The 25,134-nt window shown below is 43.0% G+C and overlaps 1 protein-coding gene across 13 annotated transcripts in view; it reads left to right on the top strand.

The window, feature by feature from the left end:
• Positions 1-25,134, top strand: part of Asph (aspartate-beta-hydroxylase) — a 220,260-nt gene that overhangs the window by 64,595 nt on the left and 130,531 nt on the right. For 9 of the 13 annotated variants that reach the window (NM_023066.3, NM_001177850.1, XM_017320342.1 and 6 more), the window contains 8 exons: positions 121-234; positions 2,249-2,281; positions 3,387-3,443; positions 5,970-6,017; positions 6,449-6,481; positions 9,335-9,373; positions 10,052-10,087; positions 20,894-20,938. In NM_023066.3, the coding sequence (NP_075553.2) occupies positions 121-234; positions 2,249-2,281; positions 3,387-3,443; positions 5,970-6,017; positions 6,449-6,481; positions 9,335-9,373; positions 10,052-10,087; positions 20,894-20,938 (405 nt within the window). The remainder of the gene's footprint in view (positions 1-120; positions 235-2,248; positions 2,282-3,386; positions 3,444-5,969; positions 6,018-6,448; positions 6,482-9,334; positions 9,374-10,051; positions 10,088-20,893; positions 20,939-25,134) is intronic. The other 4 variants (NM_001290367.1, NM_001177849.1, NM_001177851.1 and 1 more) reach the window with 1 other exon arrangement.

Here is a 25,134-nt window from a genome sequence, read left to right as displayed (position 1 = left end):
AGAGTGAGAAAAATAGCTTTAGAGGGGACAGTGGCAGGGGCTCATGGGTGGCTGCGGATGAGTCTGTCTAGGTAGGATGCCAACGTGGCGCCTTGGTCACTGTATTTCTCCTTGTTGAAGACCTTGAAGCAGATGGGCTGGCAGGAGAACCACAGCCGGAGGTTGAGGACTTCCTCACAGTGACCGACAGTGATGACAGATTTGAGGACCTGGAACCCGGGACAGTTCATGAAGGTAGAACACATTTGTTTTAGACTAGTTGGTCATTTATAGTGTAATTATTAAAAAAATTCCTAAAATTCCTTTAAGAGCGATATTTAATCTTATCTAAATATTTTGAAGATGAAGCTCTAAAGCAAACTGATATCTGATTTGTTTCATTAATAAGTGGGTTTCTGATACTAGTAAGGGCAGACTTTTTTCTTGTATTCCTCCACCTCGGTGCTGTGTGTTATATGAAGTCATGATGAACTGCACTTGAACTCTGGCCCTGGCTTTTGTTCCAGCAGCGCTGTCTCCCCTACTGCACAATCTGTAGCTTCCATAGCATGTCCCCAGACTGTCTTCTTACATAGTTAGGGATCAAGTGTTCTCATCGAAAGGAGAACTTACTAGCTTCTAGAACCCTTAGCTACTATTGCAATGCAAAGACAGTCATCAACTGTCATTAACTGAGTATAGACATGGCTGTGTTTCCATGAACCTCTATCTACAAACCCAGCTAATACATAGTTGTAAAAATTGCAAGTCACAGAGCATGCAAGCATGTGGACGTCTGACATAATATGCTGGGAAATGTCTTAAGTAGTAGATAGGTCCTCATTTGTGAGTGTGAGTTTTTAGAAGCTATTATTCAAGTCTACTTAGAGCAGGAAAGGCATCCTTCATGGAAAGCATGGTAGCATTGCTGGGTAGTGGTGTCCCAGCAATCAGCGGTATCAGTAATCCATGTAGTATGCCCTCATCTTATCATTTCTACACGGACATATTTCTAATTTCTGAGTAAAGATGTTCAAGCGTCAGTGTCTCTGTTTTCAGGTACCATGCTTATCCCTTTGCCTTTGGCTAAGATGGCTCAGCATGGTGTACAGTGGCTCAAAGTTTTTACTGAGGTGCTGTTTATCCAGCAAATTGCAATCCACATGAAGCAGGGAGGACTTAAAATCAATGAGGTTAGGAGATTCAGCTCTGGGCAGGAAGAAACACTTCTAAGAAGTCTGTAAGTTGTAAAACACCTTATTGTCTAATATAATCTTTGATAAAACAGATTAAATATGGACCAAAAAGTTTTATCATTAAAAGTCTTTAGAGATTAAAACATTTTAACCTTCTATATCTGTTAAATAAAATATACAAATGTTAAATCATGAAAAACAGTGAGGAAGTATGGAGTAGACGTGTTGGAAGGAAGAGGTCCAGAGGGACTTCAGGGAACAGAGAACGGGTGACAGAGGGCGAACGTGATCAGAACACATTATGTACATGCACAAAATTGTCAACGGGAAACTAAGTACTCAAAGGTCACATGGGTGAGGAGTGAATGGTGGCATTTTTATTGTCTGCGTATGTGACCTCAGTGACCTGGGCATTTCCATGCAGGCGTGTGGCACATGCTTTTAGTTCCAGCACTCAGGAGGCAGAGGCAGGAGGCTCTCTATGACTTCTAAGCCATCCTGGTCTCTATAGAGAGTTCCACACCAGCAGTAGCCATCTAGTGAGACCTTGTTTGAAAATAAAGTAACAAAACCAACCAGCAGCCAATTAAAAACAAAAACAAAAAGATATCCTTTGTTTTTTTCTGCAGAGGTACCTCCCCCCACCCCATTCTTGTCTATGTTTTCATTAGTAGTCATGCAGTTTTCACTTTAGAGAGTTGTGGGACTGAACTAGTGAATAGAATACCACAGAGGCATGGGAAATGGATTAGCCATGAGCAGCTCCTGGGTTCAGCCCTTGTCCCTGTGGGCCACTGCATGAAGTGCCGTCTCCCTCTGTCGCAGAGGTTTTGGTGTGTCAACATTTTAGTGTTGAGTGGATACAGCAAGGGAATCTCGTGGTGTAAAGTGCAGCAATAAACTGATAGACATATTGGCATTTCCATCTTTATTTTAAAAGTTTCATATTAAAATCAATGAAAAGCATTGGGCTTACCTGAATTATCGTTCAAAATATACATATAGACACATTACCTATCCATATACTATATATTAGAGTAGTAATATCAACCAATGCTTTTTTTTTTCTTCAGAAATCGAGGATACTTACCATGTGGAAGACACAGGTGAGATTTTTATTAATCTTTAATAATTAGAGTGAACCTTCTAACAGCATCATGAGATAAAATACTGTTTATTAATTTTTAAAAATACTTAATATGCATATATATCATATGACATATAGCTAATAATGTTATTTGTGTTTTGTATATATTAATTTCCTAAATAAAAATCCCAAGTAGTGGAAATATGTCAAAATATGCAAGGGAAATGTATTGGCTTTTTTTTTGTTTTGTTTTTTGTTTTTTGTTTGTTTTTTGTTTGTTTTGTTTGCTTTTTTCGAGACAGGGTTTCTCTGTAGCCCTGGCTGTCCTGGAACTCACTCTGTAGACCAGGCTGGCCTCGAATTCAGAAATCTGCCTGCCTCTGCCTCCCGAGTGCTGGGATTAAAGGCGTGCACCACCAATGCTTGGCTGTATTGGGTTTTGATGGTATATACCTTTAATTTCAGACTTACATAGTTCAAAACTCCCCTCGGTTATATAGTGAGGCCTTGTCAAAACACACACACACACACACACACACACACACACACACACACACACACACACACACACCCTGCTACTAGCACCATACCAACAGCAACAACAAGAAAAGCAAGGTGGGCACTGTACCCCACACCTATAATCGCAGTAGTCCCAGCAACTGGCAGGCAGAGGCAAGAGAATTGCCATGCATTTGAGGCTAGCCTGGGCTATAAACTAAGACCTGTCTCAAACAAACAAAAGAAAGAGAAAGAAAAATAAGCAAAACCAAGCCGTGCACATGCATGCTTTATAGCCGTAGGTTATGAAGCCAGTGACTCTCCTTATCATGTGTTGCTGTATGGCCTAAACCCCAGAAAGCTTTGCGCTAGCCAGTGCCAGCCGATCTGTGCTGTTCATTGTGCTCTGCCCTCGTGGGTTTGAATGGCTGACTGGTTGAATTTGCCACATGAGACCTGGCTTTGCTCCTTTGTGCCTAGATTCTATATGCAGCTATGCTAGAAGCTACACTATCTTTCCACTGGGGATTAAGTACAGCTCATGCATGGGTGGACGTGGTGGATCTTAGATATGATACATAAGCTGATTAAGAGACATTTAAAAGGTCCCTTTTCCTAACTTATAGCATCGCAGAACCATCCAAATGACATGGAAGAGATGACGAATGAGCAGGAAAATTCAGGTATGTAAATAATAAAATTATCATTGTATATTTCTGTTGGAGGCTGTGACTAAGTCAGGGTAAATGGTTTACTCTGATTCCCACGGAGGTCGCTTCATAATTCTTACAGTTTCTACATGGTCCATCCTTTTATCTCAGCTCCAAACTTTGTCTCTGTAACTCCTTCCAAGGGTGTTTTGTTCCCACTTCTAAGGAGGGGCATAGTGTTCACACTTCAGTCTTCATTTTTCTTGAGTTTCATGTGTTTAGGAAATTGTATCTTATATCTTGGGTATCTTAGGTTTTGGGCTAATATCCACTTATCAGTGAGTACATATTGTGTGAGTTCCTTTGTGAATGTGTTACCTCACTCAGGATGATGCCCTCCAGGTCCATCCATTTGGCTAGGAATTTCATAAATTCATTCTTTTTAATAGCTGAGTAGTACTCCATTGTGTAGATGTACCACATTTTCTGTATCCATTCCTCTGTTGAGGGGCATCTGGGTTCCTTCCAGCTTCTGGCTATTATAAATAAGGCTGCTATGAACATAGTGGAGCATGTGTCCTTCTTACCAGTTGGGGCATCTTCTGAATATATGCCCAGGAGAGGTATTGCTGGATCCTCTGGTAGTACTATATCCGGGGATCCATCCCATAATCAGCTTCCAAATGCTGACACCATTGCATACACTAGCAAGATTATGCTGAAAGGACCCTGATATAGCTGTCTCTTGTCAGAGTATGCCTGGGCCTAGCAAACATAGAAGTGGATGCTCACAGTCGGCTATTGGATGGATCACATGGCCCCCAATGAAGGAGCTAGAGAAAGTACCAAAGAAGCTAAAGGGATCTGCAACCCTATAGGTGGAACAACATTATGAACTAACCAGTACCCCGGAGCTCTTGACTCTAGCTGCATATGCATCAAAAGATGGCCTAGTCGGCCATCACTGGAAAGAGAGGCCCATTGGACACGCAAACTTTATATGCCCCAGTACAGGGGAACGCCAGGGCCATAAAAGGGGAGTGGGTGGGTAGGGGAGAGGGGGTGGGTGGCTATGGGGGACTTTTGGTATAGCATTGCAAATGTAAATGAGCGAAATACCTAATAAAAAATGGAAAAAAAATAATTCTTACAGTTGTTTATATTCCCTAGACCACAGAGTTTTATGCATATCATTTTACATGACAAGGTAAATGAGAAAAGGATGTCTGTCTTAAACCATGACTGGCATTACCTGTTTGTCATAAGGAGTACTAGAAGCAGAATCGAGTGTGATGTGCTACAGTCAGGAAGGTACAAGCCTTTAGCCCTGCTCCGTACCATCTGCCACCCAGACCATAGCATGTGGGCCCTTCCCATGGTACATTTTATTAAAAGAAAGTGGTGTTAATGTGTGTTAGTTTTTATTGCTGTGAAAAAGTAACAGTTTTTGAGGGATGAGAGGTTTTCAGTTTTGGAGTGTTGACAGCTTTCTTTGTAATGCTTTCATACATTTGCAGAGTACGTTTTGTATTCACTCCACCATCTTTTTCCAGCTTCCCCACCATTGCTGCTTCCTTTCCTTTTTTCCAAGTAGTCCTCTTCTACGTTTGTGTTTTGTCTTTTCTCTTTTCTTTTCCTTTCTTTCCCTCGCCTTCTCCTCCCCTTCCTCCCTTTTAAAATAGAGTTTCCGTATGCGAGGATCATGGTTGGCTTTTCCAACTCTAGCTTACTTCCCCTGATGATCTTCACTTCAATCCATCTCAAATGACATAGTTTTGTTCTGTATGGCTAAGTAAAGCATCCGTTTTTATTTATACCACATTGTTGGCATCTGATCATTTGTGGGAGGACACCCAGGCTGATTCCATGGCTTAGCTTTTGTAAAGCAGGTAACAGCATACATAAGCATGCGGGTGTCTCTGTTGTATACAGACTTAGATCCCCTAAGGTGTATATCCTGGAGTGGGATAGCAGGATCCAGCCGAGGACAGGAGACTTCTCTTAGCGCATAGAATACGATTTTTATTGTTGTTGTTATTTTTAGTGGTGATGCTGGGGTTTGAACTGCAAACACTCTACCATGATACTACTTCCTAGCCCAGAACCATATATGTATCTGGGTTTGCTAGTGCCGCTGCTTTGAACCCAAGGCAGAGCGGTATATTATGTGGCAGGATCTGAAGGCAGAGTGAGGCTGCTTACATCATGGTAGCCAGGAAGCAACAAGCTCAGGAGGGGAGAGCAAGGTGTATTCAGAGACTTACGCCGCAGTGATACAATGACACATTTCCTCCAAGAAGTCCCAAACACCAAACACCATTCAGCTATGAATGCACTGATGGATTAATTCATTGATGGGTTAACACTTTATGATCAATCCAATTAACAGTCAATTGTGCCACTGACTGGGGCCAAAGCTTTCAATGCAGGAGCCTTTGCGGACATTTGAGATAGAAACCACAGCAGGATTTCTCTTAGAATTCATTCCTGATTTTAGAGTGGTGTCTGTGATGCGCATGCTGTGTGCGGTTTGCCAAGTCCCTCTTCCTTTCCTTTTAGATCCCAGTGAAGCAGTGACAGATGCAGGTGTGCTGCTGCCCCATGCAGGTATTAAACACGCATGTCAGTCACTGCTAAATCATGGGCGCTCTGAGGTCACTGTCTTTATTTGGTGACCTTTTTCTTTCATAGATGCAGCGTTAGTGTTTGGGTTTTTTGTGTATTATAAGAGTGTTATGAGCTTCTGTCTCATCTCCTACTGGAAGCCCCACGAACAGAGCAAGCCACTAACTCCTAACGCTAACACTTTATAGATTAATAGGAGGAATTTTATGAAAATCATTTTCCTTCTTTTATATTCATCCTTTTGGAACAAAGACACATATTTGCAACTGTAATGTTAATTAGAGTTCTGTATTTAAGAAAAGGTTTTTTTTTTTTTTTTTAGTATTTGTTTCTTTTTTCTTTAGTTACATAGCTTTAATGTTTTGTTTAATATTTATTTTGTTTTAAATTTCTATTTTCTTTTTTTTTTTCAGAGGAAGTAAGACACCAAGACTATGATGAACCAGGTTTGTAAATATTTCCTAGCCCTAGGCCAATCATTTGTTTAAAAATGTATCCATACTTTTAAATATAAAATATGGAGAATTGTATTTTAAGCCGTAATTATCATGCATCATCCAGAAGACCAACCATCTTAAAGGAACTTACTTGTGGATCTGGCCATTGTCTAAATAATACCTTCTTTTATTTTCTGCAAGTTGCAATTGCAAGCTATTTAAAGCATTGATATCATTTTGTAGCTATTCCTTTTGGCTAAAATATAAATGACCAGCATCTTCTGTCAGGGTTCCTTTCTACAAATCACTCCTCTCACGACTTGCCATGGCATTTTGTTCTGTTGGGGAAGACCTAGAGCTGGTTTCTTTTTTCAGCAGGCAGCAGAAATGTGCCCTCAGACTCAGGACCTATCCCCAACCTGCAAGTCATGTTGCAGGCTGGGTAGGGATGGAGCAGGCTGGCCTTTAGTGACTATACTGCTCTTGGCTCCAGGCATTTCCAGCATGGGTTCTTAAATTCCAATCTAGATTATGTTTTCCCTGTTTTCTGGGCAAAAGAAGTAAGGTTGGGCAAGGTAGGTAAGTTGCTCGAGATTTTATGAGTAAGAAGCAGAGTCTGTGATGTGTTGTCTTGGAACAACTTCAGGACCACTGTGTGAAGACAGAAGTCAGCTGACAGTAACCTGACCTAATCCTGACCTACATCAGGATCTGGTAGGAAGCTTCTGTCACCTTGCTGTATAGAAGTGAAGCTCTAGCAGGTAGAAACCTTGGGAGAACATGATGCACATTTTCCATCAAACTCCAGAGTCTGGTGAACACGTGGTCTGGCAGAACAAGAGCCGCCTTTTTACCTCCCAGAGGTCCTCAAAGCATCAAGCCTACAGGGCACACCCCAGGAAGTGATGGCACAGCTTTGTTATCCCACTGAGGTGTTTATGTTATCTATCTGTGTCCAGGACAAATGGCTGCTGTAGCTGCAATGAAGGGCCATGTGTTTGGCGTCCTTATGGACTCTATAATATAGCAGGAAGAGGAAGTCAGGCAATCATTCCAGTGCAGCCTTCTGCTACTTTGACAGGTGCTTGTGAGAGCCAGTTCATTGCGTGGCAAGTCTTTAATAATTGATGCATGCTGGCGTGTGGATTAAATGCCTGGAGATGAGGGTGCTTGGTAACATCTGTTTATGGATTCTCTGGGGAGAAAGAGGAATGAAGTTAAGAAGACCCTTTGATCCATGTGTAGGCGAAGTCAAGGACATTATCTCCATCTTGGGGTGCCACACAGGGCAATGTGAAGTCAAGTCTGCATTCTTCATAGTTTAATGAGTGTTTCAGTGGACGGATTGGATGGCAATGGTGGCAGTTTATGCCAGGAAACCAGGGTATTGCCAGCAAAGGTGGAGGGTGGCGAAGGTGTCTGAGAAATGTCTAGAGGGTCAAATTGTTAGGGTTTGCTGCATTTATGTGGAAAGCGAGTGGGAGAACAAGATGCTGGCAACTCTGACTCCTGCAGGCTTAATGGATATTAGATTTTTTTCCTCTAAGAAAAGAGAAACTGGGAGGCAGAGAGACCTTGGACCCAGTTTCTTACAAACTGGTAGTGGGGGTGCTTTGAGCCACCCAAGAGGTGAGACCAGAGAAGCCATTTGCTGGTGTTCAGCTTGCAGTGGAGTCCAGGGCTCCATGGGACTCCTGGGCACTAGCAGGTAATTGGAGCCAGACTGTGAATCTTGTAAGGAGAGGACGGTGAGGTCAGGGGTCAGGGGTCAGGGGTTGGGGATAGGTCCTGAGTCTGAGGGCACATTTCTGTTGCCTACTGAAAAAAGAACTGGCCAATGGGGAAGGCTGAGGACGAGGAAAGGGAGCCCTGCACACCCAGGGCGGGGGTGGAGAGAGACCTGCTGCTGAGACCCGGAAGGCTGAGCTTAGGAGTACCCTGGGTAAGGCTTGTCCCTGCCCTTCTCCTGGGCTCCTTTTCAGGCAGATGTGTGGGTTGAGGAGAGGAAAGGAGTGACAGTTTGCTTCTGGGATCTGCCAAGGGAGGTTGATTTGTACGTGTTTAATGCTAACGGCTCACTGACATGATTGTACTCTAATATCAAGAATAATGTCTAAAAGAATATGTCTAACATCAATATTCAAAAACAGTTCTTTGTTAATGTATCATTGCATTATAATACATTTTGGTAAGATGTATTACCACGGAGGCGGGCCAGAAGGTTTGGTTCTGGTGTACCAAATACTGGAAGCTTTTTCGAAGGTCAGTTGACTAAGGAGATTTCCTGCCGCTCTGTGTGGGGCTGTGGGGGTGTGGGAGCGAGCCATGGGACACCAGCCTTTGCATCAGAGCACAGAAACTCCAGTCCCCTGGGCCCTGGTTACCATGGTAAATTAAAGGTTCTGTCAGCCAGTTCCTGCTGAGAGGGTACCAGCAGGGGTGTTTGTCTCCAACCCAATCACTGTGCAAACTAAAGACTGCCTGGCAAAACTGGGATCCTGGGATAATTAGCAGGGGAGAGCGCACACAGACTGGAAAACCAGGAAAGGAGACTCCCTGTTAAGTCATCAGCAGATCTCGCTAACAGTGATTATGGGAGGAACTTATACTTGCCCCTGTAAGGGAAGGAGAACATGAAACTTCCATCTCCCATGGCTACCCACTAGCTAAAATGTGAGCCCAGATGGCTTGTTTTATAGCATTTAGCCAAATACTCCTGTCCCTGCCCTGTAATCTACATTGTTAGTGAGTAAGCCTGAGGCTTAAAATGTTTATAAATGAAATAAGGCAAGCCTGTAGGACACTGTCTGTCCTTATTTTTACTCAGTGCTGCATGATTTCTGTTTTCTATTTACTTCATAGTATATGAACCCTCAGAGCATGAAGGGGTCGCGATTTCAGGTGAGTTTTTCCTATAGTAACTGCGTAGCTGTGGAACAGAGAGTAGGAATAAGTATTTAGGAGTTGTCAAACATGGTTTCTGCCAGGAATTTGCTGCTAGGATGGCCAACAGATATCAAAATCCAAAGATACTCTAGGCCCTTGCATAAAACAGCACAGCACTTGCAACCAGTAATGAACTATACATTTTATATTTATTCAATATTTATTTTATGTCAGCAGGAGTGAGATTAAACTTTTGAATACAATTTAGCATTAAAGTGGATTTTGTGGAATAAGTAAAGACTCTTTATGGGAGTGTCCCATAAGGAGATCCAGCCTAGATAACACTTTCTGAGTGGATATTAGCCACTTTAGGTATCTAAGTCATTGGTTCTCAACCTGCAGTTTGTGACTCCCTTGTGTGTCAAGTAACCCTTTCACAGGGGTCATTGAGGTTTGTGACTCCCTTGTGTGTCAAATGACCCTTTCACAGGGGTCATTGAAAACCATCAGAAATAATTCATTCTAGTAGCAAAATTACAGTTGAGAAGTAGCAATGAAAATACTTCCGTGGTTGGGGGTCATGGCAACATGGGCTATATTAAAGGGTCATAGCATTGGGGAGGCTGAGAGTCACTGATCTAAGTGGAGCAAGAGTTAATGTAATGTGATTGGCTTATTCATTTATTTTCCTAGATAACACCATAGATGATTCCAGCATAATCTCAGAAGGTAAGGTTTTTTGTCTTGTTTTCTTTTGTTATTGTTTATGTTTGTTTGTTAGTTTGTTTTTGAGGTAGAGTTTCTCTGTGTAAACCTGACTGTCCTGGAACTTGCTTCGAAGAGCAGGCTGGTCTCACTCACAGATATCCTCCTGTCTCTGCCTCCTGAGTGATGGGATTAAAGGTGTGCGCCACCATGCCTGGCTGGTAGGTTATATTTTAGAAATAATCTTATATTCTACATTGAAGTAGATCAGTTTATTCAAATTCTGTGTCCTGATCTGTATGTTTACCCAGGGCTCGGGCAGGCAGTGCTGGGGTGGATAAAGCTAACAGGGCTCTTTCTATGAGGCTGCCATTCAGTGGCCAGACATAATAATGGAAGAGTTCAAAGATGGTGGTGGAAACAGGCTGCTGTGAGAGACATAGGTGTGGGTGCAAGGCCACCCTTGTTTATGAGTAAGCTACCACTTCAGAGAAGGCAACCTGATGAGAAAGGGTTACTCTGGGTGGAGATGGGCTGGAAGTTGCATGGTTTGTGATGTTACTGAGATGCTGAGAAGAAAAAGAATGCATTATTGCTTGTTTGGTAGATTTTGTTGGACAGGAAAGATTATTTTCTGAAAAGTAAAAGTAGATTTTGTGAAGTAGCAGTTTTTCAGTAGAACAGATCTGATAGTTTCAGAATTATGTTAGAAGAATTTCACTTGGGTTGTTTCTGTTGGTTCTCACAGTGCACACTGAGGAGGCGACAGGGCAAAGGTGTTCGTACATTTTTTTTTTTTAAACAAATGGTGTGCTAAAACTGAAAGGAGTTTAGTTCTGCATGATCCTGGTTCCGCAGACATAAACGGCTCACTGCCCTTCTCTCCAGGGTCCTTACGTTTCCTGTGTGGGCATGCTTGTGTTCTCATCAGAGGCCTACCATAGCAGATGTCTCCTTGCACAATTCCTCTTAGAGTTTTTAATTCACATTATCTGTCAGGCTGGAAATAGAGCCCCCGGCATGGGTAAGCATATTACGGCTGAGATGCACTGTGTTCATTGTCTAATGCTTATTGACTCCGAGATATTCAAGATACTGAAGGGAAGAGAAGAATTCTCAATGTAACCCTCACTGGTACCAGACGACAACTCCAATCTGAGTACAGAAGGCACACAGGGCCTGTGCAGGCATCTCCACATTGTATCCGCACAGGAAAGTAAACCCCGTCACCAGCCCGGCACACACATTTCCTCAGATTACACTTCCACACATTCTGCCAAATCAAGCTCATTTAATCCTGCCTGCGTTAATCACACCATAGCCTTGCCACTTAGTTCATCCCACATCAATCATGAGTAACCGTCGTAGTCACCATACATGATCTGACCACACAGTTCCAAGCTTGGAGACATGGTTCATTTCTAAGAAGTTTCAGACATTTTGAGAATATGCTAAGCTACTAATTCTTTCCGGTAGTCAGCGGGGCTGAGAGCCTTGTCTGTGGCTCTTGCTGGACTGTAACAGCAAAGTAGGAGTTTTATATTTAAAATCACAAACCCAAACACATGATATTTTGATGAAATTTTCTGATGAGTTTGTTGGATGCACTTTTACTGTTTTTCCAAAATATAATTAGCTGAAAGTTTAAGCTAGCTAGGAATAGTGACACTGTGATGGTGTGATGACAGTGATCAGGTGACAAGGAGACATGAGTGCGTTGATTGTACTGGATGGGAGGGTGCTTGATTTTAGTTGTTATCTTCTCTTTATCTTTAGATTTTTACATTTAATTTTATTTGTATGGGAGTGTCCCTGCATGCATATATGTGCAGTGCACATGTACCTGCTGCTGTGGAAGCCAAAGGAGGATGCCGGACATCCTAGCACTAGAGTTAAAAACAGTTGTGAGCCTCTATTTGGGTGTTGAGAACTAAAGACGTTTCCTCTGGGAGGAACACCAAGGATTCTTTTTTTTTTTTTTTTTTTTTTTTCCATTTTTTATTAGGTATTTAGCTCATTTACATTTCCAATGCTATACCAAAAGTCCCCCATATTCACCCACCCCCACTCCCCTTCCCACCCACTCCCCCTTTTTGGCCCTGGTGTTCCCCTGTACTGGGGCATATAAAGTTTGCAAGTCCAATGGGCCTCTCTTTCCAATGATGGCCGACTAGGCCATCTTTTGATATATATGCAGCTAGAGTCAAGAGCTCCGGGGTACTGGTTAGTTCATAATGTTGTTCCACCTATAGGGTTGCAGATCCCTTTAGCTCCTTGGCTACTTTCTCTAGCTCCTCCATTGGGAGCCCTGTGATCCATCCATTAGCTGACTGTGAGCATCCACTTCTGTGTTTGCTAGGCCCCGGCATAGTCTCACAAGAGACAGCTACATCTGGGTCCTTTCAATAAAATCTTGCTAGTGTATGCAATGGTGTCAGCGTTTGGATGCTGATTATGGGGTGGATCCCTGGATATGGCAGTCTCTACATGGTCCATCCTTTCATCTCAGCTCCAAACTTTGTCTCTGTAACTCCTTCCATGGGTGTTTTGTTCCCAAATCTAAGGAGGGGCATAGTGTCCACACTTCAGTCTTCATTCTTCTTGAGTTTCATGTGTTTAGCAAATTATATCTTATATCTTGGGTATTCTAGGTTTGGGGCTAATATCCACTTATCAGTGAATACATATTGTGTGAGTTTCTTTGTGAATGTGTTACCTCACTCAGGATGATGCCCTCCAGGTCCATCCATTTGGCTAGGAATTTCATAAATTCATTCTTTTTAATAGCTGAGTAGTACTCCATTGTGTAGATGTACCACATTTTCTGTATCCATTCCTCTGTTGAGGGGCATCTAGGTTCTTTCCAGCTTCTGGCTATTATAAATAAGGCTGCTATAAACATAGTGGAGCATGTGTCCTTCTTACCTGTTGGGGCATCTTCTGGATATATGCCCAGGAGAGGTATTGCTGGATCCTCCGGTAGTACTATGTCCAGTTTTCTGAGGAACCGCCAGACTGATTTCCAGAGTGGTTGTACAAGCCTGCACTCCCACCAACAATGGAGGAGTGTTCCTCTTTCTCCACATCCACGCCAGCATCTGCTGTCACCTGAATTTTTGATCTTAGCCATTCTGACTGGTGTGAGGTGGAATCTCAGGGTTGTTTTGATTTGCATTTCCCTGATGATTAAGGATGTTGAACATTTTTTCAAGTGATTCTCTGCCATTCGGTATTCCTCAGGTGAGAATTCTTTGTTCAGTTCTGAGCCCCATTTTTTAATGGGGTTATTTGATTTTCTGAAGTCCACCTTCTTGAGTTCTTTATATATGTTGGATATTAGTCCCCTATCTGATTTAGGATAGGTAAAGATCCTTTCCCAATCTGTTGATGGTCTTTTTGTCTTATTGACGGTGTCTTTTGCCTTGCAGAAACTTTGGAGTTTCATTAGGTCCCATTTGTCAATTCTCGATCTTACAGCACAAGCCATTGCTGTTCTGTTCAGGAATTTTTCCCCTGTGCCCATATCTTCAAGGCTTTTCCCCACTTTCTCCTCTATAAGTTTCAGTGTCTCTGGTTTTATGTGAAGTTCCTTGATCCACTTAGATTTGACCTTAGTACAAGGAGATAAGTATGGATCGATTCGCATTCTTCTACACGATAACAACCAGTTGTGCCAGCACCAGTTGTTGAAAATGCTGTCTTTCTTCCACTGGATGGTTTTAGCTCCCTTGTCGAAGATCAAGTGACCATAGGTGTGTGGGTTCATTTCTGGGTCTTCAATTCTATTCCATTGGTCTACTTGTCTGTCTCTATACCAGTACCATGCAGTTTTTATCACAATTGCTCTGTAGTAAAGCTTTAGGTCTGGCATGGTGATTCCGCCAGAAGTTCTTTTATCCTTGAGAAGACTTTTTGCTATCCTAGGTTTTTTGTTATTCCAGACAAATTTGCAAATTGCTCCTTCCAATTCGTTGAAGAATTGAGTTGGAATTTTGATGGGGATTGCATTGAATCTGTAGATTGCTTTTGGCAAGATAGCCATTTTTACAATGTTGATCCTGCCAATCCATGAGCATGGGAGATCTTTCCATCTTCTGAGATCTTCCTTAATTTCTTTCTTCAGAGATTTGAAGTTTTTATCATACAGATCTTTCACTTCCTTAGTTAGAGTCACGCCAAGATATTTTATATTATTTGTGACTATTGAGAAGGGTGTTGTTTCCCTAATTTCTTTCTCAGCCTGTTTATTCTTTGTATAGAGAAAGGCCATTGACTTGTTTGAGTTTATTTTATATCCAGCTACTTCACCGAAGCTGTTTATCAGGTTTAGGAGTTCTCTGGTAGAATTTTTAGGGTCACTTATATATACTATCATATCATCTGCAAAAAGTGATATTTTGACTTCCTCTTTTCCAATTTGTATCCCCTTGATCTCCTTTTGTTGCCGAATTGCTCTGGCTAATACTTCAAGTACTATGTTGAAAAGGTAGGGAGAAAGTGGGCAGCCTTGTCTAGTCCCTGATTTTAGTGGGATTGCTTCCAGTTTCTCTCCATTTACTTTGATGTTGGCTACTGGTTTGCTGTAGATTGCTTTTATCATGTTTAGGTATGGGCCTTGAATTCCCGATCTTTCCAAAACTTTTATCATGAATGGGTGTTGGATCTTGTCAAATGCTTTTTCTGCATCTAACGAGATGATCATGTGGTTTTTGTCTTTGAGTTTGTTTATATAATGGATTACATTGATGGATTTTCGTATATTAAACCATCCCTGCATCCCTGGAATAAAACCTACTTGGTCAGGATGGATGATTGCTTTAATGTGTTCTTGGATTCGGTTAGCGAGAATTTTATTGAGGATTTTTGCATCGATATTCATAAGAGAAATTGGTCTGAAGTTCTCTATCTTTGTTGGATCTTTCTGTGGTTTAGGTATCAGAGTAATAGTGGCTTCATAAAATGAGTTGGGTAGAGTACCTTCTACTTCTATTTTGTGAAATAGTTTGTGCAGAATTGGAATTAGATCTTCTTTGAAGGTCTGATAGAACTCTGCACTAAACCTATCTGGTCCTGGGCTTTTTTTGGTTGGGAGACTATTAATAACTGCTTCTATTTCTTTAGGTGATATGGGACTGTTTAGATGGTCAACTTGATCCTGATTCAACTTTGGTACCTGGTATCTGTCCAGAAATTTGTCCATTTCATCCAGGTTTTCCAGTTTTGTTGAGTATAGCCTTTTGTAGAAGGATCTGATGGTGTTTTGGATTTCTTCATGATCTGTTGTTATGTCTCCCTTTTCAGTTCTGATTTTGTTAATTAGGATTTTGTCTCTGTGCCCTTTAGTGAGTCTAGCTAAGGGTTTATCTATCTTGTTGATTTTCTCAAAGAACCAACTCCTCGTTTGGTTAATTCTTTGAATAGTTCTTCTTGTTTCCACTTGGTTGATTTCACCCCTGAGTTTGATTATTTCCTGCCGTCTACTCCTCTTGGGTGAATTTGCTTCCTTTTTTTCTAGGGCTTTTAGATGTGTTGTCAAGCTGCTAGTATGTGCTGTCTCCCGTTTCTTCTTGGAGGCACTCAGAGCTATGAGTTTCCCTCTTAGAAATGCTTTCATTGTGTCCCATAGGTTTGGGTACGTTGTGGCTTCATTTTCATTAAACTCTAAAAAGTCTTTAATTTCTTTCTTTATTCCTTCCTTGACCAAGGTATCATTGAGAAGAGTGTTGTTCAGTTTCCACGTGAATGTTGGCTTTCCATTATTTATGTTGTTATTGAAGATCAGTCTTAGGCCATGGTGGTCTGATAGGATACATGGGACAATTTCAATATTTTTGTATCTATTGAGGCCTGTTTTGTGACCAATTATATGGTCAATTTTGGAGAAGGTCCCGTGAGGTGCTGAGAAGAAGGTATATCCTTTTGTTTTAGGGTAAAATGTTCTGTAGATATCTGTCAGGTCCATTTGTTTCATAACTTCTGTTAGTTTCACTGTGTCCCTGTTTAGTTTCTGTTTCCACGATCTGTCCTTTGAAGAAAGTGGTGTGTTGAAGTCTCCCACTATTATTGTGTGAGGTGCAGTGTATGCTTTGAGCTTTACTAAAGTGTCTCTAATGAATGTGGCTGCCCTTGCATTTGGTGCGTAGATATTCAGAATTGAGAGTTCCTCTTGGAGGATTTTACCTTTGATGAGTATGAAGTGTCCCTCCTTGTCTTTTTTGATAACTTTGGGTTGGAAGTCGATTTTATCCGATATTAAAATGGCTACTCCAGCTTGTTTCTTCAGTCCATTTGCTTGGAAAATTGTTTTCCAGCCTTTCACTCTGAGGTAGTGTCTGTCTTTTTCCCTGAGATGGGTTTCCTGTAAGCAGCAGAATGTTGGGTCCTGTTTGTGTAGCCAGTCTGTTAGTCTATGTCTTTTTATTGGGGAATTGAGTCCATTGATATTAAGAGATATTAAGGAAAAGTAATTGTTGCTCCCTTTTATTTTTGTTGTTAGAGTTGGCATTCTGTTCTTGTGGCTGTCTTCTTTTTGGTTTGTTGAATGATTACTTTCTTGGTTGTTCTAGGGCGTGATTTCCGTCCTTGTATTGCTTCTTTTCTGTTATTATCCTTTGAAGGGCTGGATTCGTGGAAAGATATTGTGTGAATTTGTTTTTGTCGTGGAATACTTTGGTTTCTCCATCTATGGTAATTGAGAGTTTGGCCGGGTATAGTAGCCTGGGCTGGCATTTGTGTTCTCTTAGTGTCTGTATAACATCTGTCCAGGCTCTTCTGGCTTTCATAGTCTCTGGTGAAAAGTCTGGTGTAATTCTGATAGGCCTTCCTTTATATGTTACTTGACCTTTCTCCCTTACTGCTTTTAATATTCTATCTTTATTTAGTGCATTTGTTGTTCTGATTATTATGTGTCGGGAGGAATTTCTTTTCTGGTCCAGTCTATTTGGAGTTCTGTAGGCTTCTTGTATGATCATGGGCATCTCTTTTTTTATGTTTGGGAAGTTTTCTTCTATTATTTTGTTGAAGATATTAGCTGGCCCTTTAAGTTGAAAATCTTCATTCTCATCAATTCCTATTATCCGTAGGTTTGGTCTTCTCATTGTGTCCTGGATTACCTGGATGTTTTGAGTTAGGATCCTTTTGCATTTTGTATTTTCTTTGACTGTTGTGTCGATGTTCTCTATGGAATCTTCTGCACCTGAGATTCTCTCTTCCATTTCTTGTATTCTGTTGCTGATGCTCGCATCTATGGTTCCAGATCTCTTTCCTAGGGTTTCTATCTCCAGCGTTGCCTCGCTTTGGGTTTTCTTTATTGTGTCTACTTCCCCTTTTAGTTCTAGTATGGTTTTGTTCATTTCCATCACCTGTTTGGATGTGTTTTCCTGTTTTTCTTTAATGATTTCTACCTGTTTGGCTGTGTTTTCCTGCTTTTCTTTAAGGGCCTGTAACTCTTTAGCAGTGCTCTCCTGTAATTCTTTAAGTGACTTATGAAAGTCCTTCTTGATGTCCTCTATCATCATCATGAGAAATGTTTTTAAATCTGGGTCTAGATTTTCGGTTGTGTTGGGGTGCCCAGGACTAGGTGGGGTGGGAGTGCTGCGTTCTGATGATGGTGAGTGGTCTTGATTTCTGTTAGTAGGATTCTTACGTTTGCCTTTCGCCATCTGGTAATCTCTGAAGCTAGCTGTTTTAGTTGTCACTGTTAAGAGCTTGTTCTTCAGGTGACTCTGTTAGCCTCAATGAGCAGACCTTGAGGGTAGCACTCTCCTTAGTTTCAGTGGGCAGATTATTCTCTGCAGGCAAGCTCTCTTCTTGCAAGGCAGGTACCCAGATATCTGGTGTTCGAACCAGACTCCTGGCAGAAGTTGTGTTCCACTCACCAGAGGTCTTAGGGTCCCGTGGGGAGTCCCGTGTGGGCCCTTGCGGGTATTGGGCAAGACTCTGCTGGCAAGGTAGCCCGGGGCTCGAGTCTCGAGTCGAGCGGAAGGGACTTGTGCCCCAGATCAGGCCCGGGTAGCCTGCTTCCCTATGTACCGCAGTCTCATGTTCCGTGCGATCGGATTGGGGCAGGCGCTGTGTTCCACTCACCAGAGGTCTTAGGGGCCCGTGGGGAGTCCCGTGTGGGCCCTTGCGGGTGTTGGGCAAGACTCTGCTGGCAAGGTAGCCCGGGGCTCGAGTCTCGAGTCGAGCGGAAGGGACTTGTGCCCCAGATCAGGCCCGGGTAGCCTGCTTCCCTATGTACCGCAGTCTCAAGTTCCGCGCGATTGGATTGGGGCAGGCGCTGTGTTCCACTCACCAGAGGTCTTAGGGTCCCGTGGGGAGTTCCGTGTGGGCCCTTGCGGGTGTTGGGCAAGACTCTGCTGGCAAGGAAGCCCGGGGCTCGAGTCTCGAGTCGAGCGGAAGGGACTTGTGCCCCAGATCAGGCCCGGGTAGCCTGCTTTCCTATGTACCGCAGTCTCAGGTTCCGCGCAATTGGATTGGGGCAGGCGCTGTGTTCCACTCACCAGAGGTCTTAGGGGCCCGTGGGGAGTCCCGTGTGGGCCCTTGCGGGTGTTGGGCAAGACTCTGCTGGCAAGGTAGCCCGGGGCTCGAGTCTCGAGTCGAGCGGAAGGGACTTGTGCCCCAGATCAGGCCCGGGTAGCCTGCTTCCCTATGTACCGCAGTCTCAAGTTCCGCGCGATCGGATTGGGGCAGGCGCTGTGTTCCACTCACCAGAGGTCTTAGGGTCCTGTGGGGAGTCCCGTGTGGGCCCTTGCGGGTGTTGGGCAAGACTCTGCTGGCAAGGAAGCCCGGGGCTCGAGTCGAGTGGAAGGGACTTGTGCCCCAGATCAGGCCCGGGTAGCCTGCTTCCCTATGTACCGCAGTCTCAGGTTCCGTGCGATTGGATTGGGGCAGGCGCTGTGTTCCACTCACCAGAGGTCTTAGGGTCCCGTGGGGAGTCCCGTGTGGGCCCTTGCGGGTGTTGGGCAAGACTCTGCTGGCAAGGTAGCCCGGGGCTCGAGTTGAGCGGAAGGGACTTGTGCCCCAGATCAGGCCCGGGTAGCCTGCTTCCCTATGTACCGCAGTCTCAAGTTCCGCGCGATTGGATTGGGGCAGGCGCTGTGTTCCACTCACCAGAGGACTCAGGGGCCCGTGGGGAGTCCCGCGTGGGCCCTTGCGGGTGTTGGGCAAGACTCTGCTGGCAAGGTAGCCCGGGGCTCGAGTCTCGAGTCGAGCGGAAGGGCAACACCAAGGATTCTTAACTGATGACCCATCTCTCCACTGCTGAATTCTCTCTCCAGCCCATGTGTCCTTAGAGGCGTGGAGCGAGTTAGACTTGCTTATTTACTTTTAAACATGGATTTTTCTCTGTAGCCCAGGCTGGCCTGGAACTTGTGGCGAGCTTCCTGCAGGAAGGAAGAGTCTGGGGTTTGGGATCACATCCAGCCTTCTGTTTCCTTTTATGTAAAATAGATTTAATTATTTTGAGCATGATTTATATAATTAAAAATAAGTTACACCAAGCACAAAAATGAATAAAAAAGGCATATCAATATTTTGAACATTAGTTAGAAAAATGTAAAAAATTAATCTCCCCCTATTATTATTATTATTATTATTATTATCACTTATTTTGTTTGTTTTTGGAAACATGGTCTCTCTATATAACCCTTGCTGTTCTGGAACTTGCCATATAAACTAGGCTGGCCTCAAGTCACAGAGATCCTCCTGCCTCTGCCTTCCCAGTACTACTGTGTGCCATTCACATCTGTCTTCTTACAATTCCTAAGGAATAGAACTAACAATCTCATGTAAGGTAGTGTTAAGTGGGTTGCTGGGTTTGATGAAACTAGTATTTCAGGTAATTTATAGAGTGATTCTGATTGGCTGGTGATGGCTGCAGCCTCTCTAGCTCTCGAGAAGGAAAGAAAGCCAGCTAAAGTTCACATCCACAGCTTCAAGTCAGAGTAGGACATCTGAGAATTCAGCGCTAGCTCATGCTGGAGTGCAGGGTTCCGATTCAGTGTGTGGCTGTTATAGCTCACAGGGCAAGGGCTTCTCTAATGGAAGTGGTTCAGAGCTCTTGGGGAAGGGAGGCAGTCAGGACCCACGGAATACCACAAGTCGCATTTCACAACCAACCTCTCGAAAGAGAGTGATGAGTTTTCCTGCCCAGGGACTGGTACAATTTTAGCTCAGGGACTGGTAGATTTTGGGGCCCATGGATTGGAAGGTTTTGTTGAGTTTTCAAACCCAGAAGTGGCCTTGGACCTTTTACTCTATACAGCACATAGCACCTAAAACATAAAAATAAAATGCAGATTCATCTTAAAGATTATTTTTTTCCAAAAGAGCTTTTCCGAGCATGGTGTTTGATTTCAACATTCATTTACAACTTAATTTTGTAAAAATGTTATTTAGTGTTACAACTATGAGACAAGAAGAGTTTTTAAGCAGAACCAGGTAGAGTGCCATTCAGCAGTGGTAGGGAGAGTCCACGCACACACTCAAGGTCCTGATTGTGTCCACTGCTCCAAAGAGAGGAATGGCAGAGTTTTAGTGGCGGATGCTCTATAAAAGAAACAAGGTGCCCAGCTGGTCTTCCCTCCACTTGCTTATTGAGTCTGATGCAACACTGTGGGGAAAAGCAAAGTCATGGTGCCCATCTCTGACTGAAGCCTGTGTTGTACATGGCTGAGAAGTATGCAGCCTTGATCAACTGTAGCTAATTCTTTTGTTGTCATGTTATCAAAACCTAATATACTTATGACAATCATAGGTGAATTCTCTACAAATGATTAGCTCAGCCCATAATCTGCCACATATAATGATTATTCCTTTGTTTAATTTTAGAAATAAATGTCGCCTCTGTTGAAGAACAGCAAGACACACCACCAGGTATGACATTTCCCTAGATCTAGTGCGTTTTGCTTTTTTTGTTTAAATTTAAAATACTGTTGGTGTTAAACTGGCCTTGAGAAACAAAACTACAGTGACTAAGACATTTGCAGACGATTTCTGTACTTAAAAAAAAGACATTTGTGTTTTAATGGCATGGCAGAGTCATGGAAAACACACCCTGTGTTCAGTGTGAGCTTCCCATTGCAGATGGTGGTGGAAACATAAGTTAGGGACATGTGGCTTTTCCTTTTTCCCTCTTTGATTGTCAGGGTGTTTGATGGTGGATATAGAAATGGTTGTCTTGGGTGAAAGTGAAATAGTGTGTATGTTATGATATTATCCCTGGTCTTCCTTCTGCCCAGCCTTCTTGAGAGTGACAGCAGTGTCTCGACAGCCTGTTCAGGGCTGCTCAGGACCCCATTTTTCCTTAGCCACTGCATGGAGCCCCCTGCCCACATTCTTCTTTGTTCCCATAGTCCCCTGTCAACAGTGAATTAGGAGAGTGGGAGTGGCCCTTGAGCCAAGACTGCTGCTGTCAGGGGCTTTTCAGAGGTGACAGAAACTATGGTGGTCAGACTGGCATAGGCAGGGGGAAAATGTTTTTACCAGATTTTCCCTTACATCTCTTCTCCATTCACATTTCTAATAAAGTCTGGATTTTATTGTTTTTCTATTTGTGTCTTCTTGGTTCCGTTTTACTCCTTTTCAGATTGAGTGTGGTATAGATCTTTCCAGTGATGTGGATAATAGTCATAGATTTTGTTGGAAGTAATTGAACCTGCCAAAAAGAATTCAATACTGACTTTCAGAATAAGGAATAGCTAGTGAATGTCTTTGTATGGTGGATGGGATGTTTTAGGTTTTGGCAGTGTTCACACCCTGTTCATGATGTTAATTAACATGCAGAAACATTTCCTTTAAAGATCTGCCTCGTGGGCATCACGGCATGATCACAGTATGATGGGAGGAGCTGACATGATGAGTGCAGAGCGGCGTAGATTCTGTTTTTCAGAACAACAGGCTTGGCAAATGAAGCTGGAACTTTTGTTGTTGGTTTTCTGCTTCTTGTTGAATGCTGCTTGACACTGGCAGACGGAGCAGACTATAAAATCAGCACTTTGATGATTATAGACAAATACTTTAAAGAAAAGTATTTGGGAAATAATCTTAGAAATGAATTTTCAAAGAGTATTTTTCTAGTTGTCATCTATACCTTTTAATTTCTTATTGACCTAACCACTGTGAGAGGAATTGGGCCTATAAATGTCTGTACTTTTATTTCAGTGTCCTACAAACTGATGCCCTAATTATTTTGGCACATAAACATAAAATACCCAGGGGTTACCAGGGTAGTGGAGTAAGGTGACTTGTAAAGATATTTATCCATCTCAGTAAAGCACATAGAACTAAAGATGCGATCCATGACAGAGTTCCCAGAAGGATGTGACGTCTCCGTTAATGGTGGATGTAGCAGTTTCTGTTCCGGGATTAATCAGCTTGATGTGTGAGGTGGAGCAAGAGGAGCTGGAGCACTGAATGAACTAATCAAGTTCTGTACGTGGGTTTCCTAAAAGCTCCCTAGACCCTCTGCATGGCTGTGATCAGACTCTGCTACGAGAAAGTGTAAGGCTCAGAGTCAACAGTGACCATGCTGAGCCTTTACACTGGGCTTTCTCATCTCCTGTACCTGGTACTTAGTATTACTTCCTATTACAGTTTGTATTGTGTAACTGTACAGGGAAATAATCAACCTATATTAATGATATCTTGGTTCTGTCAGTTGATTGCTTTTGCCAAAGTGTTGCTTGTCTGATGGAAGGAACTGTGGCAACGTAGCCAGCCATCAGGCCTGACCCCACACTAGAATCTGTCTCGGGAAAACTGAGTTGGAGGCCTTCTGCAGAATGTTGTGTTTTCCTTCCTTGGTCATTCCAAGACTAGGTTACGCAGTCCTGCTTACTAACGTTCATGGTGACGCATCGTGTTAATCCCATGAGACTTTACTGCTATAGAAACAGTCACGAGGTAGGAAACCACTCATCATGCATTAGATTGGTGGATTTTTAGGACATTTCATGGACTAACATAATAGCTAACAACACTGAAGAAGCTAGATTTGCTGGTGTGTCCATTTCACATGGGAGGATGCCGGGGTATGGCAAGGCAGTGGCCTTCCCCAGGCTGTGGAGGTGACTAGTAGACGTGCAATTGACCATCACACGGTGATTCTAGAACCTACAGTCCCCATGTCTTCTAGCACATTTCAAATAAATGAAGGTCATGGAGCTGATGGCAGTGTCTCGAGCTTTTTGAGTGTGATAAACTAGACGAACTTTGTTTCTACATGCCTTTCTCAGTCTTCCTTTGTCATTTAGACTGGGGATGTGAAAGACTGGCTCATGATTGTGGCATAAAGCAAAGTTGTCTTAATAACGTTAACTTTCTCTTCCTTTGTAAATGTGTTGGTGCTTTGTAGTGTATGAAAATCGGTCTTAAGAAATTATCCCTCTGATAGTAGATTTTGAGTGCCAGATATTTTTAATTGATTTATTAAAATATTTACTTTTTTCCACAACTTTTAACCTTTCTCGTTAAACTCGTATTTTTATTTGAAGTCATCCGGCATATTCCTAGTCACTTCAGAACGTGGACCCACATATCCACCTAGCACCAAAAGAATGGCTTGTGAAGGGGTCATTTATAAAGTTCCTTAGGGTAACATTTTTGCCAAACAATACTTAAGGTTTTGTGAATTAAGTGACCCATAAAGTTTCTGTCTCAAAGTGCGCACGAAAGAGTAAAAGCACATCCCGTATATTCTGAGAATCACTGCACTCAGAAGAGAGCTATGGGGGCGCTGTGTTTTCTGAGGGATTCTTCTACTCTTGGTTGCCTACAACTGGGGATTATGCTCTTGTCTCAGCCCACTGTGGAATAGTCCAGCAGTAGACAGAGTTCTTCTCAGTTACATCCAGCCAGCCTTCCCAGCACATTAAACTCTGGCAGCTGTAGAAGAGTTTGATTTCATGTTCATAGTAGGCAGTGTTTAAAAAAATCACTTCATAGTTTTTGTTATCATTGTTATTGGTCATTCATTCACAAATCATATGTTGAATAATTACTATGACACAGCTGTGCACTGGTCAGTCATCCTTGGCCTGGCCGGGGCTAGAATCTAATAGGAGTATGGTGTGATCAAACAAACGTGATAGCATTAACTTCTGAGTGGTGTGAAAGATGGCTCTCAGTGGGGGTGGGTAATTTTCTTAACTTCCAAAGGACTATACACAGAGAGGGTTCGCCCCCAACTGGTCATTGTGCATTGGCAGGTGGTGTGGAGGTAGAGGCAAGTGCTGCCTGACAAAGGCTAAGACAGTGTGTCCCCAGGATATCAGAAGACACGGTGGAAAGCAGAAAAGCAGACAGGCACCTGACAGTGTCTTTTATATGGTCTTTGAAAATTTATACTTGGAGCCCAGAATAGCCAAAAGGCCACTACATTTTTTTTTTTTCAGATAGACAATTTATGGGATCAAGTTCAGAGTTGAAAAGGGTCGTGCCGAAGAAAGTGGAGATGTGTTAGGGAAAAGTGAGTCCAACTCAGTGTGAAATGGTGAGGCCAGGCCGGTGCAGTGACTGCAAGGAAGGCATCAACGTTACAGAAGCTAGAGGTAGCAATAACCAAGAGTTCAACTCAGTCTGAAATGGTGAGGCCGGGCCAGTGCAGTGACTGCAAGGAAGGCGTCAACGTTACAGAAGCTAGCGGTAGCAATAAACGAGCCATTGGGATGGTACAGGGTGGTTCTGGGGTGAAGGACTCGATGGATGCATAGGACGGGGGGATGAAGGCAGCAGGGACAGAAAGTAGCTTTGTGTGCTTGTGTGCGAGGGAGCATATGTGCACCTTAGTGAAGCACATGTGAGTGGCAGCTTTGAGTCTGTGCAAGCTCATACTTAAGTTGTGGAGATTGCATTGGCAGTTTTAGGGTGTTTTAAAAGATTTATTTTATTTTTAATTGTTTGTATGTCTGTGTGCATAAGTAGGAGAGTGTGCAAGTATGTGTGGATGCCAGGGAGGTCACAAGAGAGCAGCAGATCTCCTAGAGTCAGAGTTCCGGGCCTTTGTGAGCCAGCGTCACTGCTGGAAACCAAGCTTGGCTCCTCTGCAGGAACAACAAGCACTTGTAACTGCT

The sequence above is a fragment of the Mus musculus genome, chromosome 4, assembly GCF_000001635.26.
Source record: "Mus musculus strain C57BL/6J chromosome 4, GRCm38.p6 C57BL/6J".
Lineage (NCBI taxonomy): Eukaryota > Metazoa > Chordata > Mammalia > Rodentia > Muridae > Mus > Mus musculus.
The sequence above is the reverse complement of the archived record's forward strand: the minus strand, read 5'-3'. Positions and strand labels throughout refer to the sequence as shown.